This window comes from Vulpes vulpes, chromosome 12 (genome assembly GCF_048418805.1).
Source record: "Vulpes vulpes isolate BD-2025 chromosome 12, VulVul3, whole genome shotgun sequence".
Taxonomy (NCBI): Eukaryota; Metazoa; Chordata; class Mammalia; order Carnivora; family Canidae; genus Vulpes; species Vulpes vulpes.
This window is the reverse complement of record NC_132791.1, coordinates 100,527,683-100,548,570: the sequence shown is the minus strand read 5'-3', so window position 1 is coordinate 100,548,570 and position 20,888 is coordinate 100,527,683. Positions and strand designations below refer to the sequence as shown.

The 20,888-nt window shown below is 51.5% G+C and overlaps 1 protein-coding gene across 2 annotated transcripts in view; it reads left to right on the top strand.

The window, feature by feature from the left end:
- Positions 1-3,354: 3,354 nt before the first annotated feature.
- Positions 3,355-20,888, top strand: part of DUSP22 (dual specificity phosphatase 22) — a 55,654-nt gene continuing 38,120 nt past the window's right edge. For both annotated transcript variants that reach the window (XM_025986954.2, XM_025986955.2), the window contains exons 1-2: positions 3,355-3,599; positions 15,419-15,452. In XM_025986954.2, coding sequence (XP_025842739.1) covers positions 3,579-3,599; positions 15,419-15,452 — 55 coding nt within the window. In that variant the 5' untranslated portion in view covers positions 3,355-3,578. The remainder of the gene's footprint in view (positions 3,600-15,418; positions 15,453-20,888) is intronic.

Sequence of the window (20,888 nt, the reverse complement as noted above, 5' to 3'; positions counted from 1 at the left end):
CTGAGAAACTCTAATTATAGTATGTTCTAAAGGCCAAGGAAGATTAGATAACTCCTTTTCACTTGGGCAGAGGTTGATCTCAATTCTCTGAAATTATTAGTAACACCCCTAATAATCTGGCTGACGTTAGTGGTTGGGCTTCTGCTTGTGTGCATTCGCATCCCACTGCCTTAAAGTTCAGTTATTGCTCACTGAATACACCATTAGCTGGTTACCCTTCACCACGTGTGTGTGGACTGGGCTTGTTAACAGACTACTCCTCACTAGGCCCACGTGAAGGCTCTACTTCTCTGGAATCCTTACCAAAACTTACAGTGTTGGTCGTGCTGAGAGACATGAAAATGGAAGGAGAGAAAGGGGAAGTAAAAATCTTACATGGAATGAAATTCCACTTGGCTTATGAGGACTTAAAAATTTTATGAGTGAGAGAGAATGCAAATGAATATTTTCTACTTTAGGTGTGGAGCTTGCCAGCTTCTTCCAGGAGTCTCCTTCCTTCCCCTCTCTCTATAATCAGGAGGTATTGAGAATAAAAGAAGGAAGACAGGAAGGCATTTGGAAATGGGCAGTTCACCTGCTCAGCTTGAGAACTGAACCTGAAAATCTCTGAGGTGTTGCTATGAAAATGAAAAGAAAGAAAAAAACAGGACATGTTGCCCAAATTGGATCAGACTTTCCCTTTTCCTTTTCTTTAGTCATAGACTTGCAAGATATGAAATATCGTTAACTGTGATGATAAAGAGAGATAGGATTAGGCTCTAGAACAGGACGGGGGACGCGTAGGGAGACAGTTTCTTCTGGAGAAACCATTCACAAAATAAATTTCTAAAATCTAACTCATCTGACTTCGGATTTTAATGCTCTTCTCTTTTCTCATTTAATCAAAGATAAAAACTTGAGGATTTGAAATGAGTTCTGGGCATGTGGATCTTGTAGGGCCAGACTGAATGAAAGTCAGAGTACCCATTTTGGCTGTTAGGAGAGAACCATCACAGGTTATGGGCTTAGGAGAGGTCATAAGAATGAATAAGAGAATGGAAATGTTCCAAATGGATTACAGAAGAAAAAATGGGTAGGGATCTGTCATTTATGGGAAAGTACCAACTTATGAACTGGTTATGTTCTTGAAAGTTCATCTGACTACTGGAAACAACCACAGCACACCCGAGTAAAGTGGAGGGATAAAGTAGTTCATTGATTGCTGGATAAGATCTTCAAAAATCCACAGTTCGATGCTCTCATTTTAAGGAGGTAAAAACTGGTTCAGAACAGTTGATCATCTTGGCCAAGATCACTATGAGGTTTAGGAACAAAGGTTGGTCCTGGGATTCCCCAGGCAGTCTACTAACTAGGCTGTGTTAGCTGTAAGCAGGAAGGCAGGAGGAATAGCGATGGTGAGGAGCAGAGGAGAGGAGATGTGCTGTCTAGGTGCCTGGAAGGTGACACAGAGAAGAGGAAGTGAAGGTGGATAGAGAACAGACACTCCAGCGGCAAGGAGATGGGGTTGGATTCTATCCAAATGACGGGAGACAGTCTGGGTGCACACTGAGTGGAGGCTTCCTGCATGTGGGGTTCTGGCCCCTGCTACTGACCGGAAGAAGATATATGGAGTACAAGGAAAGAAATGACTCAGATGGAATCTGGAAGCTCTTCACAAAATGTAGCATCCGGGATCCCTGGGTGGCTCAGCAGTTTGGTGCCTGCCTTCGGCCCAGGGCGTGATCCTGGAGACCCGGGATCGAGTCCCACGTGGGGCTCCCTGCATGGAGCCTGCTTCTCCCTCTGCCTGTGTCTCTGCCTCTCTCTCTGTCTCTCATGAATAAATAAATAAAATCTTAAAAAAAAAAAACCCCAAATGTCAGTATCCTTCAGAATGCTCTTTTCTCAGTCCTCTAAAATTCATTCATTTATTCAACAAATTTATCCGGAACCTCCATGTCATGCCAGGTACTGTCCCGGACTACGTGACTCTAGTAAGGAATGAGGCAGACCAGGGCCTTTTCACTAGAAGGCCGTTTTCTAGGGATACTTATAAAATGTAAGCAAACCAATATGATAATGTCCAGTTACGTTAAATGCTATGAAGAAAATAACAGGGTGATATGACAGGGACCCGAGAATTGACTTTAGTAGGTTGGGTGTCAGGACTATCTTTGAGGAGGTGGCATCTGGGCTGAGACCTCAAAGACAAGAACCAGCTTTGCAAAGGGCTGGTCCGGGTGGAGGGCGCAGCCCACGCAGAGGCCCAGTGCAGCCCAGCAGGTCGGGAAGCAGGTGTGGCTGCACCCAGGGAGCCAGAAGGAGCCGCGGGCACGAGGCCATTAGGGGTGAGCGCAGCCGTCGCCGTGGGTGCACATGTTCACTTAGCATTTTCTTTTCTTTTTTTTTTTTTTTAAGCTTTTATGTATTTATTCATGAGAGACACACAGAGAGAGAGAGAGAGGCAGAGACACAAGCAGAGGGAGAAGCAGGCTCCATGCAGGGAGCCCGACGCGGGACTCGATCCCAAAACCCCCGGGTCACGCCCTGGGCCAAAGGCAGGTGCTCACCCGCTGAGCCCCCCGGGCGTCCCACTTAGCGTTTCCTAAGTTCCTACTATGCGCGGAGCAAGGCAAGCAGGGACAGCCCAGCAGGCCCTGCCTCCCGGACCCCATCCCCGGGAAGGAGCCGCATCCCGGGGCCGCTCCCTGTCCAGGTGGGCAGGTGGGCACCTGCCGCACGTCCAGGCACCCGCTGTGGGGTCTGGGAGCGGGCCGTGTGCGCCCCCAGGGCAGGGCGGTCAGGTCACCCCGGAGATGAGTCACTGAGCCCACCTCTCCCCACCGCGGGAGCCCTTTCGGTCTCCGTGGGTGGGGCAGGGCCCCAGGAATCCCCCAAGCCCGGCCTAAATCCGTCGCGCTCAGGAAACCCAAGCCGGGGAGGCGGGGGGGGGCCGCGAGGACCAGGCTCTCACCAGCACCTGATTCACCCGGGCCGGCGCGGCGGGGGGGGACTACTGGGAACGGGCCCCGAGGCGCCCCGGGGGAAAAGGTCTAAGGGAGTTTCGGTGACCTCCATCCCGGGGGAGCGTCCGGGGAGGCGCTGCGGCGCGGAGGCCCCGCCCCTGCCACGCCCCTACCACGCCCCCTTCCAGCTCCCTGCCAGGCTCCCGCCCGCAGGCCACGCCCTGGCCACGCCCCGGCCAAGCCCCCTCCCGCTGCTCCCGCGGCTCGCGCTGCGCGTGCGCCTTGGGCTCCGGCCCGGCCGCCGAGCCTCCGTGGGCCGCGGGGACCGGCACGTCCCCGCCGCGGGCCGGGGAGGGGAGCTGGGGCGCGCGGGGCGTGCCCTGGCGGAGCGGGCCGGCTTCCCGGCAGGGGACCCGCCAGTTCCTCCGCGCCGCGCGGCCGGGAAGTCCGGGGCGGGCGAGCGGGAAGCCCTACGGGCCGGGCCGGCTGCCCGGGGCGCCCGGACGGGGACGGGGACGGCGGCGGTGGTCGTCCCAGGGGAGCACGAGCTCGCCCCGCCCCCCTCCCGGCGTAGTGGCCCCGGCGAGCCCGCGACCTCGTGCCCGGGGGTGCTAGAGCTCGCGGCCGGCCGCCATGGGCAATGGGATGAACAAGGTAACGTGCCTTTCTTTCGTTCGTGCTGGGGGGGCCCGCTCGGCGGCCCCGGGAGCCCCGCTGCGGCCCAACGCGCTGCCCGCGGCCCTCGGACGGCGGCCCCGGCAGGTGCGCCCCCTGCGGCGGCGGGAGGGGCGGCGCGGAGCCCGCGGCCCTTTCCAGGGCGCCCCCTCCCGCGCCCCGCCCCGCCCTGGCGCCGAGCTGTGCACCCTCGACGAGCCCTTTGCGGGCGTCCAGGCGCGCTCCGTCTACACCCCAGCTGAGCCCCGAGGGGCTGCGGTTTCTCCCCCCACCGCCCCCCCCCACTCCCAAGCTCGGCTCTCGAAGCATCACCGCCCACGTTATCAGTAAACTGGAGCACATAGGTGTCTTCTCTGTAATTTCCTCTTTCTCCCACATTTAAAAAAAAAAAAAAAACATAGCGTGGACAAAGCAGTTGCCAGGTAACAGCTAAGTCCTGAGATGTCAGGTCGCAGGGGCGGCGGTGCGGAGAAAACCGACCCAGGGCTCGCTCCTCCTCCAGGGACCTGCTGGCGGGCTGCTGGCGACCTGCTGGCGACCTGCTGGCGGGCTGCTGGCGACCTGCTGGTGGGCTGCTGGCGGGCTGCTGGCGGGCTGCTGGCGGGCTGCTGGTGGGCTGCTGGTGGGCTGCTGGCGACCTGCTGGCGACCTGCTGGCGGGCTGCTGGCGACCTGCTGGTGACCTGCTGGCGACCTGCTGGTGGGCTGCTGGTGGGCTGCTGGTGGGCTGCTGGTGACCTGCTGGCGACCTGCTGGTGGGCTGCTGGTGACCTGCTGGGGGGCTGCTGGTGACCTGCTGGTGGGCTGCTGGCGGGCTGCTGGTGGGCTGCTGGCGACCTGCTGGCGACCTGCTTGGGCCGCGGCCTGACCCAGAACCCACACTGCTCTGGGCCTGGCGGCGCTGTTGGGTCATGCCCGACCTCGGTTCCCCAGAGCCCCTCTCCCAGGCTGTGAGCTAGGCTGTCCTTCCCAACAGCGAGGACGCCGGGTTTCAGCCCTTGCAAGGAGGGCTGCTCGGGCTGCGTGTCCACGCGGACCCCAGGGTTACAGATTTTCAGGCCTGGCCCTGCTGGTACCAGGGGCGAGACAACACTGCCAAAAAGCACTCATCCAATGCAGGTGCCTCTTCACAGGCCTTTACATGCTCCTAGACCAAAAATCAGTTTCTACCTTCTTGTCTGCTCCGGTTCTATTCCCCTCACACACATGCCCACGGGGAGCCGGCCCTTGCTTGGCGGATACACCCCTGCCTGGCTCGCCTTCCTCCTTCCTTTCCTTCCTTTCCTTCACCTCTGCGCTGGGATCTTGGTTCTTTCAGCTGGAGTGCAAGTGTGAGAAGTTAGGGTTGGGGGGACAGTGCAGTTGAGTAACCCTGCGAACCCAGTTGGCTTTTCTCACATTGTGTTCTGGAGACTCAGTTTATGGGAGAACTGCTGTGTGATTTGGGCCTCCACATCTGAGGCTTGCTGGTAACCAGAATTATAGTCCTTGTGTGGGTTTTTTTGCAGGTGGGGTGGGATGGGAGCCGAGACTAAGATTGGAAACGGGCTATTTCTCTCAGATAAATAGCTGCATTATGTCTCCATTAACACTGAAAACCATCAACACCATGAACCTTTTGCTTATTAAATGAGAACAGAAAAAATAAAGGTGCTTCCACAAATCTGTGGACTTGCAGTCACATCTCAGTTTTCGTCTGGCTCTTTCTACAGTTTTCTTCACTTGAGCTGTTCACTCTCCACCTCTTTCGGCATTTAATTTGTAGTATTTTTATATTATGATTCAAAGAACATAAGAATATGAATGATTGCCTAAGGGTTCAACATCAAGGCTTTTCAGCAAAACCAGTCATATTCATGTCATGATGTTTACTTTTCAAAGAAAGTAATAAATTCCTTGCTGTTATTGTTGTAATCATCTTGTATTGTAAATAGAGTCACTAAGTCTAACGTAGAGATGCAGAAACATAACAGATTTAGAGATGTCATTAAGAAATATTGATCGTGTACCTCCTATTAGCCAGCGGCTGTGCTAGTCGAGAGGGCAGAGGGGGGCACAGCGGTAAACAGCACAGCCCTTCACAGAACCTTTGATGGAGACCAGAGGCTGAGCCAGTCGCAGTGTTTGCCTTCCACTGGCACAAGCAGGTTTCCTATGAAATCCAGGGACAGCTGGATTTCCAGCAGGCAGGATGCCTTTTGGAGGACACAGGGCAGTGAGGAAAGAAGAGGCCTTCAGCCTGGGGAGCTGGGTTCTGGATGAGGTGAACCAACCCCAGCAGTCAGTGAGGGGTTAAGGTGTTGGATCCAGAGGGCCCTCACATCCGGCCTAGAGTGGCAACACTTCCTTCAGACCACAATTAGATCATGAATTCATGATGATCAAGATAAAAACATGCACATGGAGAAGGATTTGGGGCATGTTTCTCTGATATAATGCTTGGCTAGACAGACTAGGTTTTTAGACTAGAAAAAAAATTGTTTTTAATGGGGTTTTATAGTATTTAAGGTGAATTAGATGACAGTGAGGATAGAAATTTCCACTGTAGGTCCTCACCCAAAAGAGTAGGGGGTTCAAACCCTTGAGAGAATGTTGACTCAGCTGGGAGTTTTCAAAGACTCCACAGAAACATGGTATTTGCATGCAACAGGCTGTTTAGTTTAACCCTAATCCCACTAGAGACACTTGCTAGGTTGATCTTTAGCATCATAGTGAGGCGCCCTGCATTGCGGCTAGGAGCCAGACCACCTGGCTTCGAGTCCAGGCTCTGCCACTTACCAGCTGAGTGACTTTGGGCCGGTCACGCAAACTCTGTGTGCCTCATCTGTAAAACACGGATGAAAATAACAGCCCGACTTCATGGAGTTATGATGAAGATCAAATGAGTTACTCTGTGTGGCGAAGTCTCAAAATAGGGCCTGATGTACCATAAACTCATTAGTGATTACAATTTTGGCCAGTTCGGAGGATCTGTTTGGGAATCGCACAGAAAGCAATCAAGGATTCTTTTAGTCGCCTGCCTTTTGGTCCTCTGCATGAAGGAAGAGAGAAGGTGGCTCTTCCTATTTTTCGATTAATTTGAAGCTGTGGGGGGCTGTTTCAGGTAGCTTTTCAGACTCTTAGAATTCACTTGGGATAAACTGCCATCCTAGCACAAAAGAAAGATTTCTGCTACCTTCGCAATCAACAGGAACTAGGTTTCAAACGTACCATTAGGACCTTCGTCATGTTACTTAATCTCTCTGAGGGTCCATTTCCCAGTCTGCACAGAGAGGGGGGGACAGTGACGTCCCACGGTTACGGTGAAGCTTAGATTTTATAAGCTGTGTGCACGTGATATGAGGCCAAAAAATAAGAGATCACAACTGCTGGGCTCTCTCTACTTCCTCCTCATCTTTAATTGGCCCGAACACAGGAGCCTCATTCCCTTACAGCGCTTGTGCAATATGCTGTGTCCACCTAACTGAGATGGACATGAGGTTCTGCACACAAGAGGCTGGACTGTCTTGATGAGGACGTCCTCCATGGGGACAAAAACTGCTACACTTGAAGCAGTCCGAAAAAAATCTACATTGTTTAGTTCCTAAGTTTCCCTTTGCTAAGGATGACCAACTTTTGTGCATTGTAGGAGGTTGGGCAACATTCCAAGCCTCTACTCATTAGTCACCAGTAGCACCGTCCCCGTGTTATTGAGACAACCAAAAATATCTCCGGGAATTCCCGATGTACCCTGGAGGGTAGGCGTGTCCTCCATTGACAGCCGCTGGCCTAGGCTTCTCCCCTCAGAGGAGAAGGTCTGGGTGATTTAGAACTGGAATATCAAAAGGTGAATAGGCTCTTAAAGGTTGAGAAGTGCTGTTTTTATATGGCGAGGGGTTGAAAGGTTAGACACCCTTGTGCTATTAATGCAGCTGTTCCCATGTGACAGCACCTGACTTGGCCACCTTCATAATTTATTCATCTGTCCATCCACCCGTTCATCAAATTATATTATCGAACACCTGCTATCGTCAAGGCACCGTGCTAGAGCCTGTGCTGGGAAATGAATGTGAAAGACAGGAACAACCTGTCATGCTGGCCCAAGGCGGCCTACAGAGGAGTTCCTCTGTGGGAGGTGAGCACACCGGGTATGCAGCTGTACACACAGACTGCTCCGTGCTCGGAGTCTCTGTCCTCTGTCCTCTATACTGCGTTCTGGATGTTTTCTCTTTTCACTATTATAGTTTTATTTCATATTGAAGGAACAGATACTTAAAGCAGTATTCTAAGTGCATACAAGAGTATTGTCAGTGTTTTAAGTACGTACAAGGGTGTTCTCAGATGCCTCTTTTTTTTTTTTTTTGTTTTTTTGAGAGTGCAAGTGGGGGCAGGGCCAGAGAGAGAGAGAGAGAGAGAGAGAGAGAGCCTAAGGTAGACTCGTGCTGAGCACAGAGCCTGAAATGGGGCACGATCCCAACAACCCTGAGATGATGACCTCGAGTGAAATAAAGAGTCAGATGCTCAACTCACTGAGCCACCAGGTGCCTCAAGAGTATTAACAGATTCTTCCTTTTGTAAATGCAAATTGGCTAAGTCCATGGTCAAATAGCATTAAGACAGTCTGTAACATTTAACTCTTCATAGAACCCACCGAAGTTCTCCCCCTCATTCCTAGCTTTGAGACCCAGAAAGTTCTTTCTGACCTAGGGAGAATTGAGATTACCCCTCCCCCAACCTTGTACAGCTGCATGATCAGGAATTTATCTCTTAAATCTGTTGGGTGGTATTAGGTCCATGGCATCCTGAAGCACGAAGAGAAATGTTGAAAAAACTCAAAATATTTGCTTCCCTTAGAAGCAGTATTCTTTTGTTCATAAGTGGTTTTTTTTTTTTTTTTTTTTTTTGTTGTTGTTGTTGTGGGGGATTTGATTTCAAGCATTTCTGCCCAGATAGTTAGTATAGTGTGGACGTGGAGGGTGTCGATCAAGAGGAGCTGTTAACCAAGGAGAATCTTTGACGTGGTCTCAGTATTTCTCTGCAGGAGTCTGCCTCTGTTTCCTACTTCCAGACAGTCTTTTATCAGAAAACAAGAGATTTTTTTGACCAGCAGCGTGCTAGAGAGCCTCTTCCATCGCAGTTCGTGCTGTGTTCCTTCACCTCTCTTATGTCCTCATGTGCCAGACGCAGTGACAGGCTTTTGAGACAGAGCAGGAAACACAGTAGACACAGCCCCGCCTCAAGGTCAGTCAAAAAAGCAAGCAAATAATAAAATGATTTTAAGTGCTCATGAATATGGCGAAGAGAATAACAAGGGGGTATTGTTGGAGGGCTTCAGGGAAGGTGGTGAGGAAGGACTCGCAGGAGCTGCCGCCTCTTGGGAGCCGTGTGGAGCCGTGTGGTGGGCAGGAGGAGGGCCAGCCTCCGCCCACGGGAGGGACGCGCATATTCCCGAGGCCCAGGTGATTAGGCCGATTTGCTTGTCCCGATCTTAGAGTCAAACAATATTCCCGAGCACGTCCAAACTGCGTGGACAGGCTTCCCCCCTTGATCTATGCTGTCCTTCCCTCCCAGGTGTAGTGGTTTCACCCCCTGGTGTTCTCCTGGCTTGAGTTCTGGCCTCACGAACTGGCTGACCCGTTAGCAGCTCTGTCCTAGGTCAACGCTCTGCTGGTCCGTGGTCCCTCTCTACGCTGTCTTTCTGCTGGAAAAGGACTTCATTTCATTTCATTTCATTTCATTTCATTTCATTTCATTTCATTTCATTTCATTTCATTTCATTTTCTCTTTCTCTGTACTTGAGGATTACCAGCAACAATCACATCAGGGAAGTGGATGGGTCAAAGTTTTTGAGATTTTTTTTTTTTTAATTTTTTGAGTTTCAAACTTGAATTAGGAAGCTGACTAGACTAGAGGTTTAAATATTCATGGGGCTTTTCTTCTTAAAAACAAAAAATGTAATTTGTCTCTCTGCCAATAGCCAGCTTTCTTTATCTTATTTTGTAATTCTGTATGGAAAAAAACTATAGAAACTAGGATTGAGCCATTCGTTTTCTATTTCCAGCCCTCGAAACACTAGCTTACTCTACTGGGCTTGAAAATGGAGTTTAAAGTTTACTGACATAGCTCTGCCTTCTTTTTGCATATGTGGAATTTAAGAAACAAGACAGATGAACATGGGGGGTGGGGGAAGAGAGGCAAACCAGAAAACAGACCCTTAACTCTAGAGAACAAAGCGAAGGATGCTGGAGGGGAGGTGGGTGGGGGATGGGTGAGGTACGCGGTGGACCCTTCGGAGGCACTTGTGATGGGCATCAGGTGTTGGATGGGAGGGATAAATCACCAAATTCTACATCTGAAACAACTATTACACTGTATGTTAGCTAACTGAAATTTAAATAAAGTCTTGAAAAATAAAAAAGGAAAAAATTTAAATGCATACAAAAATGTGCATCCTAAATGATTTTTAGTTAAGTTGGCTCTTTGATTTTGGTAAGTTTAAGCCTCTGTCTTTGCCAGGACTCTGCCCTGGCATACCTTCAGGATTCTGCTCTCCTCCACCACTGGCCCCTGTGCTACTGGTGCTGGTGTGGCCACCACTGACCCCAGTGGGAACTGGTGCTACTGGTGTGGCCACCACTGACCCCAGTGGGAACCTGCCCAGGACCGAAAGGGGCAAAGTTTGATTTCTTAGGCTTTACTCATTGTTTTTCATATTTCTCCCTTCCTTGCTCCACCTCCTCCCACCCTATCACATTCTCTCCTTGAGCATTTATTCATTGAAGAAACATTTACTTCAGTACCTACCAATCAAGAGAGAACCATCCAAGTTCAGAGAAAACATACAGATGTGATGCAGGTGGCAGATAAAGGTCATAAACCAGATGCCTGTGGGTTATAGTTGGTTTGCAGATGTATTTATTAGTCTACCACAATACTTAAGGTTTTGGGTTTTTTTAATGTAGTTCATAGCACTTGAAAGTTGGGCTTTTCCCCTTAAAACCTGGGTGCTGGAATTGGGGGTCTCACCCTGCATCTTTGTGTGGTCATGTCAGCAATGGGGAAGTTTGGAGAAAGAGGTAGGCATGGGGCTGAGGCTGCAGACATAGCAACATCAGTACTTGAAGGTCTCACTTGCTCAAGTGCCAGATTTAGGTTACGTGGTGATGGCTACTTGGAACCCTAAAAAGGGTTTTTGTTTTTAAGATTTTATGTATTTATTTGAGAGCGAGCATGAGTGGCAGGAGGGGCAGAGGGAGAGAGAGAAGCAGACTCCTTCCCGAGCAGAAAGCCTGATGCAGGGCTTGATCCCAGGCCCCCAGGATCATGAGCTGAGCCAAAGGCAGTTGCTTAACCAACCACCCAGCCACCACCCTAAGAAGATTTTAATCTGAAGAGTTATATAGTCAACTCTGCACTTGGAGGCATGTTGAGGATTCCTTTGGAGGGACGGGCCTGAAGATAGGGAGATCTTTAGGAGGCTGTTACAGCAAGTCAGAGGGGAGGCGCTAAGAAGCTGAACAAAGATACCGCACAAAAGTTTCAAGGGGAGCAAACAAATTGGGGAGCTATTGAGGAGTAGAAGTAAGTGCGTAATGAGGTGGGGGTAGGGTCCAGGGGAAGGAGGGGTCTCCTGCTGGAGGGATCTCTAACTGGTTCTGGGAGTGCCAGCAGGGCTGCTGCTTACAAGGTGGGAAGGACTCTTCCGGCTGGTCTCTGACTTGCCCGAAGGTCTGTCAGTCCAGCTTATTTGCATTTATGCATTTTTTTCTGGGTTGAAAGGCTTACATCAGGGTCAGTGGTTGTAAGCAACAAAACCCAAAGGCAGCTGCTTTGGGTACAGTAGGTAGGATGGCAGGAAGGCCGGAGAACCAGGTTAAGGCTACCCTACCAGAAACAGATCCTAGAAATGATCTGGTAAGAGCATTTCTGGGGCTTCCCCAAGATACTGCTGCTGCTATTGTTGAATTCTGGATGTGTGCCCAGCCCTGCCCCTGTTGAGGGAGAAAATACCGGGGGTTATCTCTGGATTCTGGTCCAGGGCAGCTGTGGAGACCTGCTGCACTTAGGCCACATTTCCATTTCACAGCAGCGAAGGCCAGTGCAAGCAGTCTTCTGGTATTTGCAGCTTCTGTAGTGAGAGCTGGGTCTGCTTCCCACTAAGACTCTAAAGTAGGGGGAAATTCCTCAAATATAGGAAAGGGCTTCAGAGGCTAGGAAACCAATAAAATAATTGTCTATTACGGGGTTTATAATTTTTTAGTATAGCCAGGGAGGATGGGGGACTTCAAACAGTGGGGATCACTTGTCTATTTAAAGAGAATATTGAGAGCAAAGAAATGTGATATTGCCCTGGAGGACCAGTAGGGGGTATTGGGCAATGGGGTCACTTGGCTTGGCCTGCAGATTGGAGAGAAATGGGGAAATCTTTCAGGTAAGTTGGAGCCATCCTGTGGAAGCCAGCTTGAAATTTCCAGTTGAAATTCAGTTTTGGCTTTCATCTTCTTGGGAAAGGGTTTGCTCCTCAACATTATCTGGAAAATGACCCAGTGAGAATATGACATTACAAAACTAATTTGATGGGACAGAGAAGTTCAATGGATTTTGCTCTGGCCCATATATCAACCGAGGCTTTCTGACCTGGGGTGGTGACTGTGGGCCAAGGCACCAGGACTGTGCTAGCACTTTGCAACCCACTGGGCAGAGAGAGGCACGAGGGAAGGGAGAGGAGGTGCCGTGGGAGAGATGAGAAGGCCTTGGCTGCATACACAACTTTACCCTTCCTATATTTCTCTCATGACCTTTCCAAGATATACTAAATAAAAATATATGAAAATATCTTTCTCATGGCCCCACACATCTTAATCATCTCAGTGGCACTCAGTTTAGATGCTGACAGCCTTTCCTGGCTGCCTGTGTTTGCTGCATGCAGCCTGGTCCACAGCCCGGACCACCGCTCCCTGTTCTTCCTTGCAGTGTCTCTGCCTCCCTCACGCTCTCTTCTGGTAGGGATTGACCTTCTTTCTCTGCACTGGTGGTTTCCACAGCTCCCCTGCCTGTCCTTCCCTCTCTCCTGGCCCACTGCTCCTGAACTTCAGGTCCACTAAGTGTCACTGCCTCCTGCAAATCCTTGGGGACCCCAGAGTGGTCAAGTAACCTCCTCCTTCCCTAGGCAAGAAGCTCCACAAGGGAAGTAGGCCTTTGGCAGCCCCCTCTGCCCTCCTCCCTGGTCTCTGTCCGTCACATCTCATCTGTATCCTGAGTGCCCAGCGTGATGCCCATGTGTGATAGGAATCAGTAAACCATTCACCTGCTGTTATACTTTCTGTGATTTGGGGCAAATACACATGCTTATATTGTGGTGCACCATAGCTGTCGGTTGTCTGAATCTGTAGCCATCTGTGGTCAATGTCATAAAAGAAAAATTATTCTGACATTTGCTAAACATGGCAAGGAATATTTTATTTGAAGCTATTGCATCAAGGGAGATACTACTGCAAGTGAGAGAACTCAGCTCTCAGTAAACAGGAGCAAGCGGGGATTCATAGCCAACAAGCAAGGGAAGGGGAGGATGGGAAATGACTGAAAAGAACTTGATTAGGTATCAAGGGTGGAGGAAGATGAGCTTGATTGGGTCTCAAGAGTGGGAGGATTCTTGATAAACTGACTTAGCAGGATTCTTTGCTAACGTGCAGGCCAAGGATGAAGCCTGGTCAAGAGGAAGGCTCTTACTGTCAGCCGAGAGGGCCTTGTGGTGACGATGCCCCTTAGTATCTAACGGCGCCTCCTAATAAGGGTAGAGAGACCCTGGAGAATGGGAGCTTGCACACGAAGGAGCTCTCCGCAGCCAAGAGCTGCCAGAGAACGTCAGTTTGATCCGCATCCAAGATGAACTTGCATTGTTCTCATGTTTTAAAACAGGAACGATGTAGTGTTCACTCCACCCTTCCTCCCGGGAGAATCCCAAAGACTGATTGTGTTTTGAGAAAGACCCGTCAAATGTTCTAGTCCTTGGCAGCGGACGCTAGTGTTTTCCTCTGAGATATGGTCTCACATGTTCCGAGGTCCAGAGCTGACCTGGCCTGCCTCGGTGCTCTGACTTCGGTTATGGATGTGACTCCGCCCCACAGGGCACCCTCCAAACTCACTTCTCCCCCCTGAGTACTCAGGGAGTCAGGATGATCATGCACCCCCAGCCCTGCTCACTCCCGGGTCTTGCCTGGTGTCCTGGACTACAGCCGATCCTTGAACGACACGGGTCTGAGCTACCGGGTCCACTCACACGAGGGCTTTCCTACATGTATTTCCTCTTCCTTAATATTTTCTTAATGACACGTCCCTTCCCTCAGCTCCCTTTATTGTAAGAGTACGGTGTGTAACACGTATAACATGCAGGGCGTGTGCGAACAGGCTACGGGGCAGGCGCCCCATCAACAGGAGGCTACTAGTAGTTGAGGTTTTCGGGAGTCGAAGGTTGTCCCTGGATTCTCAGCTGTGTCGGGGTCAGAGCCCGACTCTCGCACTGCTCAAGGGTCGGCTGTAGTACTGATGGGGTCTCTTTCCCTTCTCTCCAGTGTCTCCATTTGGTGCTATGCTCTGCCGTCCCTCGGCCTGGCACCCTCCCCACCGCAGCCCGGAGCCTCGGCCCACACCTGGTGTTACCGAGCTCCAGCAGGCTGCAGTCCCCTTGCAGTGACTTGCACAGATGCACCAAGTTTTAGCAAGACGGCTGCTTGTCAGGAAGACGCTCAAAGAAATCCATGCACGTGAAAGACCTTACGGCCTGCTGATTCCTGGATGGGAGTGGCTAAACAATAGGGAGTAGGGGACAGATGGGGCCGGGCGGGGTGTGGGCGGTAGCACCGATGGGAGGCTGTCACAGGGCGCCGGGGGTCTGAGGGGCCCCTGTGCTGCCTGCACCTGAAACCTGCCGGGTGAGGCAGCCTGCAAAGCAGTGTCCGCGTTTGAATTTAAGACTCTCCATGCAAAGTCGTGGCAGGCTGTTAGCTTTGTATTTTGCAAAGTGGGGGGTTGCTTGTGAGAGACGCACCCCTGGTCCTTACCTCAGCCCTACGGAGTCGTTCTGTGTGGGGGCTAGGGCTGTGCGTTGTCCAGAAATCGGAGTTTTAACAGCCCCGGGTGACTCTACTGGGTTGTCTCGTCTGAGAACCTGTGCCTGGGGAGACCCGGACGCTCTGGGGCGAGTGTCTGTTCCTACTGACTTGCGCCTTTGGCCAGCTCACCCTGCACTCAGCAACCCCTCCGCGCCGTAGTCGGAGCCCTGGGCCGGAGCCGCGTGCACAGCATCCAGGGACAGGTTGCGACTGCTGTGCTGTCCAGGGCTTTCCGGCCTGGCAGAGGAGACACCCCCGTACCTAGCCGCCCCCGTGACATAGCACTGCTGGGGTACCCAGGACGTTGGGTGCTGAGACCAGGGCCTGCCCCAGGCTCTGGGCTTGGGACGGGGCGTCTCCAGAGTGTGGGCCAGAGCTAGGGCCCGGGGGCCGGGGCAGCGGGACCTCAGCTGCAGGACGCGGGGACCCCAGCACGGCGAGCTTTGCTGGAGCTGGGAGATGGGGGAGCAGAGCAGGGGTGGAGGGGACGGGTGGCCGGGAGGGACGGAGGCCTGACCCTGGGGTGGCACTGGACTCTGAATGCCACGGAGCACGAGGGGTCCGTGAGGGACGCCGGCCGGTCCTGGTCCTCAGGGTCGGAGCTCCCACGGGGGAGCGGATGCTGGGTCCTGGGCTGGCTGGGGTGGGGGGCAGTGGGGGCCCCTGCAGTCGGGGCTGCGACACTCACGTGTGCTCTATCTCCCCGCAGATCCTGCCGGGCCTCTACATCGGCAACTTCAAAGGTGAGTTCCTTTTCCTTGTTTGGGGGTAAAACATGCGTGATGTGCAATGTGCCGCTCATACCGCCCGTAGCCCTACCCAGGTGTGTGCACGCCGCGGTGCAGCCCCCGCCTCCAGAGCTCCTCCTCATCCCAAACTGAAGCTCTGTCCCCGTTGAGCACTAACTGCCTCCCCGCCCCCGGGGCCCTGGAACCCCCTCCACTTTCTGGTCTGAGTTTGGCTGTCAGCGGCCTCGACGAGGGGAGTCCTGCACGCGGCGGGGTCCTTTAGGGCGCGCTGTTTCACCGACCATCCTGTGGGTTGGGATGGCAGGGCGGGCCAGGCTCTGCCTCTTCAGGGCTGGCTGTCCGAGCGTGTGAGGTTTCTCCTTGCGTCTGTCGATGTACGTTTTGGGCTGCTCCCACCAGAGGCGGAATCAAGCATGATTGGGCCAAGGGATCGGCTCAGAGCCTAGAGTCTGATCTGGACAAGGCCACCGCTTTGGTCCAGGCGCCCTGTGGGGCCCTCGGACTTGTGCCCAACCCCTCAACCCCTGGAGATGTGTATCCTTGAGAGGACGGAGAAGACCTGGGGAACTTGCCGAAACAAGGCTGTCTGCTGCAGAGAGCCAGACTCCTCGTAGGCATCTGGAGGTCCTCCGGCTAAAACAAGTGAGAACACATTCCCGTCTGTGTTCCGATTGCCCCTGAATTTGAGTTCAGGCTCCAATCGTCTATACAAATAATCCTTTTTTTTTTTCTAATGTATTTTTGATTACTTCAATGTCATACGAAACTAACCATTGAGATAGCTACTAAAATACACACGAAAGACCACCTATGTCTTGTAGCCAGACGGTGACTGCATCTACCGATCACTTAACCGTGAGGTCCCACCACTGCGTGTCTGTTTCCCTGTGAATCTGTATCAGGTTTTCTCCGCCCAAAATAATTGTGAACTGGTAAAAAAAAAAAATAAATAAATACTATGTAGCATGCTATGTTTACTCATTAAAACCCCCAGAAAAGGGACACCTTTGTAGACTAAACTGTACTAAAATAGCACATGAGGAACTAATAAAACATACATAGGAACAGCCCAGAATATTTTAGGTTCTGTCCACACTGATCAACAAAAAATGCTTCGGGAGAAACCGCATTGAATGAGAAGATGGACCCTGCTGATGTTTTCTGTTTCTCTACATAATGTTTGTTTCCTCCTCTGGTCTTCCCACCGCCCATTGGGCTCCTAGTGCTGTTTACTGGCCTCAGAGAGAGCTGAGCCCAGGGAGCTGACAGCTGCTAATTGCTACTAGAACATGTTAAAAATAGTACAGGAGTTCCTAAATTAGTAAGCCTTGTAGTTCTGAAAAAGCTGCGAGTGCTTTGCGGTGGGTTAGCTGTAGTACTGGGATGCAGTGGGGAGCAACCACCTTTTGGGGTTACTTAGGGAGTTAACTGCTTTCATGAAGACGGGTGGTGTCTTTGGGCTTGAGACTTTGGGGTACATTTCTAGAAGTGGAATTGCTACATGGAAGTGTTTACAAATTAAAGCTTGTAATGAATGTCCACCCACCTCAGTACTTCTGCCAACAGTTTATGAAAGTTTTATCCTTATTCATAGCGGGTTACTTTCTTCTAGAAGGTCATGGGTGCACAATTTTTTTAAAAAAGATTTTATTTATTTATTCGCGGTAGACACAGAGAGAGAGAGAGAGAGAGAGAGAGAGAGAGAGAGAGAGGGAGAGACACAGGCAGAGGGAGAAGCAGGCTCCATGCAGGGAGCCCGATGCGGGACTCGATCCTGGACCCAAGATCTCGCCCTGGGCTGAAGGCAGCGCTAAACCGCTGAGCCACCCAGGGATCCCATGGGTGCGCAATTTTAAGACTCTTTGTACTACAATCCGTGCCTGTTTCCTAAGTATTCCGTGGCTTGGGAACCCCTCACGGCTTCTGGATTCTTGCTGTGGGTTTGGCCCACTTGAGTTCTCCACCCTGTACCACTCCTTGCTCAGGCGGTTGATGCTTCTTCACTGTCTCCAGTTATTCTGACCTGATATGTGGCATATTTTATCACTTATTAATTCACGAGACATTTATTAAGCACGAGGTGGAAGGCTTACCCGAAGCACAGCATGGAGGTGCAGCAGACGGACGTGCTCTCCGCGCACTGCCTGCGAATTCACTCGCTCATTCCAGAAGCTTGTTCCATGTGCCGGGAGTGTCGTGGGTGCACGCTGGGGTGCTCAGGGGCTCCGAGTGAGGAGGCGCAGGAATGGGACGGGGAGCCGGTCCTGCCCCAAAGGGAAGCTGGGAGGCGGTCTGCCCTGGAATCCGGTTGCTCCCCGCTGCCGCGGAGCCGGTGTGGCCCCGGACACGCTTCACGGCCTGGACACGCGAGGGGCCCTGGGGAGGGTGGGCCAGGCAGCGCGGCCAGAGCGCCATTCGGTGTCTGGACGTGGCCGGTGGCGGGTGTCAGGCCCTTGTGCCCCTCTCTGTCTGCGCAGGGGGGGCCACAGCCTGCTTCAGGCGGTTGCGGGAGGAAGCAGGTGCTCATACGGCCCCACGCCGGCCAGACAGGCAGTGGGCGCTGGTCGCCTCGGCTAGCGGGTGCCGGGGCTGGGGTGAAGGGACCACGGCTGCTCCGGACACCGAACCCAGCTGTCACGTGTGCTTCAGCTTGATGTTGCATTTAGCCGCTTTCTGTTCTTCTTAAATTAAAGATAATCCATGCCTACCATGACACGACCACCAGTGCAAAAATGTGAAAAGAAAAATTAATGGGGAAAAACATGTTTTAACTGTCTGAGAGATCCTCATTTTTGTGCACTGTGGATTGGCCCTGCCACCCCGGCCTTGGTTCCAGGGGCTCGGGGCTCAGTCCAGTCATCGAGTGTCTCCTTCCTCCCCTCCCCGCTCCCCTGTTCTTTGCCTCCCTCCCCCCCTCCCTCCCTCCGTCCCTCCCTCCCTCCCTCCCTCCCTCCCTCCCTCCTTTCCTTCCTTCTTTCCTTCCAGTGGGGATCCCACATGTCACTCTGCAGCTTCTACTTCTTCTTTTTCTTTTTCTTCTTCTTCTTCTTCTTCTTCATTTAAACTTGCAGTGAATCACAAACCATTTTCCAACATCTGGTCCTTTCCACCTAGAGAAAAACCCATGAAGCAACTCGGGTTCTGCAGCCTGGTCTTTGATGAGACCCCATCGCTGCCCCCCCCCCCCACCCAGGTGCCTTAGCTTGCAGCCAGGAGGGGCGATGGGAGTGGAGTCTTGAAGAGCAGGGCCTGCCCTACGACCAAGGGGGGGTGGTTATCTGCTGCCTCACAAGTTGGCAGGTTCCAAAACAGGAGAAGCCCTCATTGTTTGACGGTGCCCACAAATTCTAGAAATGTGGGAAACGAGCTCACAGCCCGCGTGTGTACTGGTGATGTCCACAGAGACATGTCTGAGATCTCAGAGCTCTTGCTCTGTCTGCCAGTGACAATGGCCGTGCTTCCCAGTGGTGGTCCCCCAGTTGTTCAGATAAGGCTGACCTGGTATTAGCCTCAACACTAATCTTTGGTGCTCTGCTGTTGGCTTAGCCTAAGGGAGCTTCGTGATGAATAGTGAGGAACATCAGGTGGTGGAAACAAGAGCTGAAGTCAGGCGTCTTTGAAGTAAGCGAGTATTTGGAAACATTCAAAGATGATGGAGACTGACGCCCACACCGCGGCCTTGAGACTTCATCTGGTCCCGGTGATAATACCAATAATGTTGGCGACAATAATATTTGCTCCATGTGGGCCTAGCACTACCGTAAGCATTTCATATCATGTAGCATTCCCAGCAGGCCTCTGAGGTGGCTCTCTTACCATTTCCCCACATCAAGGGTGAGAAAAGTAAGGCACCAAAGAGCTTGCCCAAGGTCGACACCAGTAAATGTCAGAGCCCACGTTTGGTGAAGAAGGAAGTAAGTAGGAACTGCCCAGGCTGAAAATGTGCCCACTTAAAGGTCGAACACACTAACAGCTGATTTACGACCCTGGCAGCTATTGCAGCGTATGATAACATATGACTCTGGGATTTATCACCTTAAGAGAGACCTTCTTTGCCCCCTTTCCTCCTTCTCTCACCCTGTATGGCCACGCCGTTGGGTCCACAGGTCAGTGTAGCAGATGCTCTGAGGATTGGGAAGGCATCCCCAAAGAAGTTCTTTCCTGCCAAATATCTGTTTTTCTAGAGTGCTTGCGTTGATGGTATTATTCTCTGGTACTTCTTCCGATATTTTTTTGGATGGTTTTTAAAATAAAATATATAAATAAATTTTTAAATAATAAATTTATTTTTTATTGGTGTTCAATTTGCCAACATACAGAATAACACCCAGTGCTCATCCCGTCAAGTGCCCACCTCAGTGCCCACCACCCAGTCACCCCCACCCCCTGCCCTCCTCCCTTTCCACCACCCCTACTTCGTTTCCCAGAGTTAGGGGTCTCTCATGTTCTGTCTCCCTTTCTGATATTTCCCACTTATTTTTTCTCCTTTCCCCTTTATTCCCTTTCACTATTATTTATATTTCCCAAATGAATGAGACCATATAATGTTTGTCCTTCTCCGATTGACTTACTTCACTCAGCATAATACCCTCCAGTTCCATCCACGTCGAAGCAAATGGTGGGTATTTGTCGTTTCTAATGGCCGAGGAATATTCCATTTTTGATGATTGTATTTAGAATCCTACTTGACTTTGCTGGGCTGCATATTTCCCGTGGCCACTCTAGCATTTTCCCCATCCAAGGACTGGTTACCCCTGCACGTCTTCTGCATCAACACAAGATCAACAGCACCAATTCCCCTTCCTGAGGAAGCACGTGGCTGCCACTTTGCCGTGGGAAGACCGTATCTTCCAGGAATCCACTTGCTCCCTTAGCGAAGTCTTAGCAGTGGTGGATGGGGTCTCTGCCGAGGGAACGTGCAACAGCAAGGGGCAGGGGTCAAGTAGGTGTTTCTGTTTCAGTGCTCCCGCTGTGTAAAAATGACATTTGCTTCTCCTGGAGGCCACGTGAGGCAGCAGGAGTGGGCAGGAGTCCAGGGGCCGGGGGAGATAGTGGCAGAAAGAGGAAAAGACTGTGGTTAGCTGCTTCACCCACGAAGGGCTGACTGTTTTACTTACTAAGGTAATTTATGTTGAATTTTGTGAAGAGTTGTTCTTAAAATTTTTCTTTTCCTGGTGATAAAAGTAATGCAGGCTCATTGGTGAAAATTAAAATTTTAAAACTTCGAATGTGATAGAAATATATTAAATAGAGCGAAAACTTGCCCAAACTCTACACCCCGAGATAGCCACGGCCAGCCTATATTCTTCTAGGTTGTTTCCCGCGTGAATTCTAACTTGTAATCTTCCTGTTGGTTTTATTAATCCTGTTGCACTAATGATGCTGCAAGTGGCGATGGGTTGTTTTCTGGCTTAGAAATGGCATTAAAGT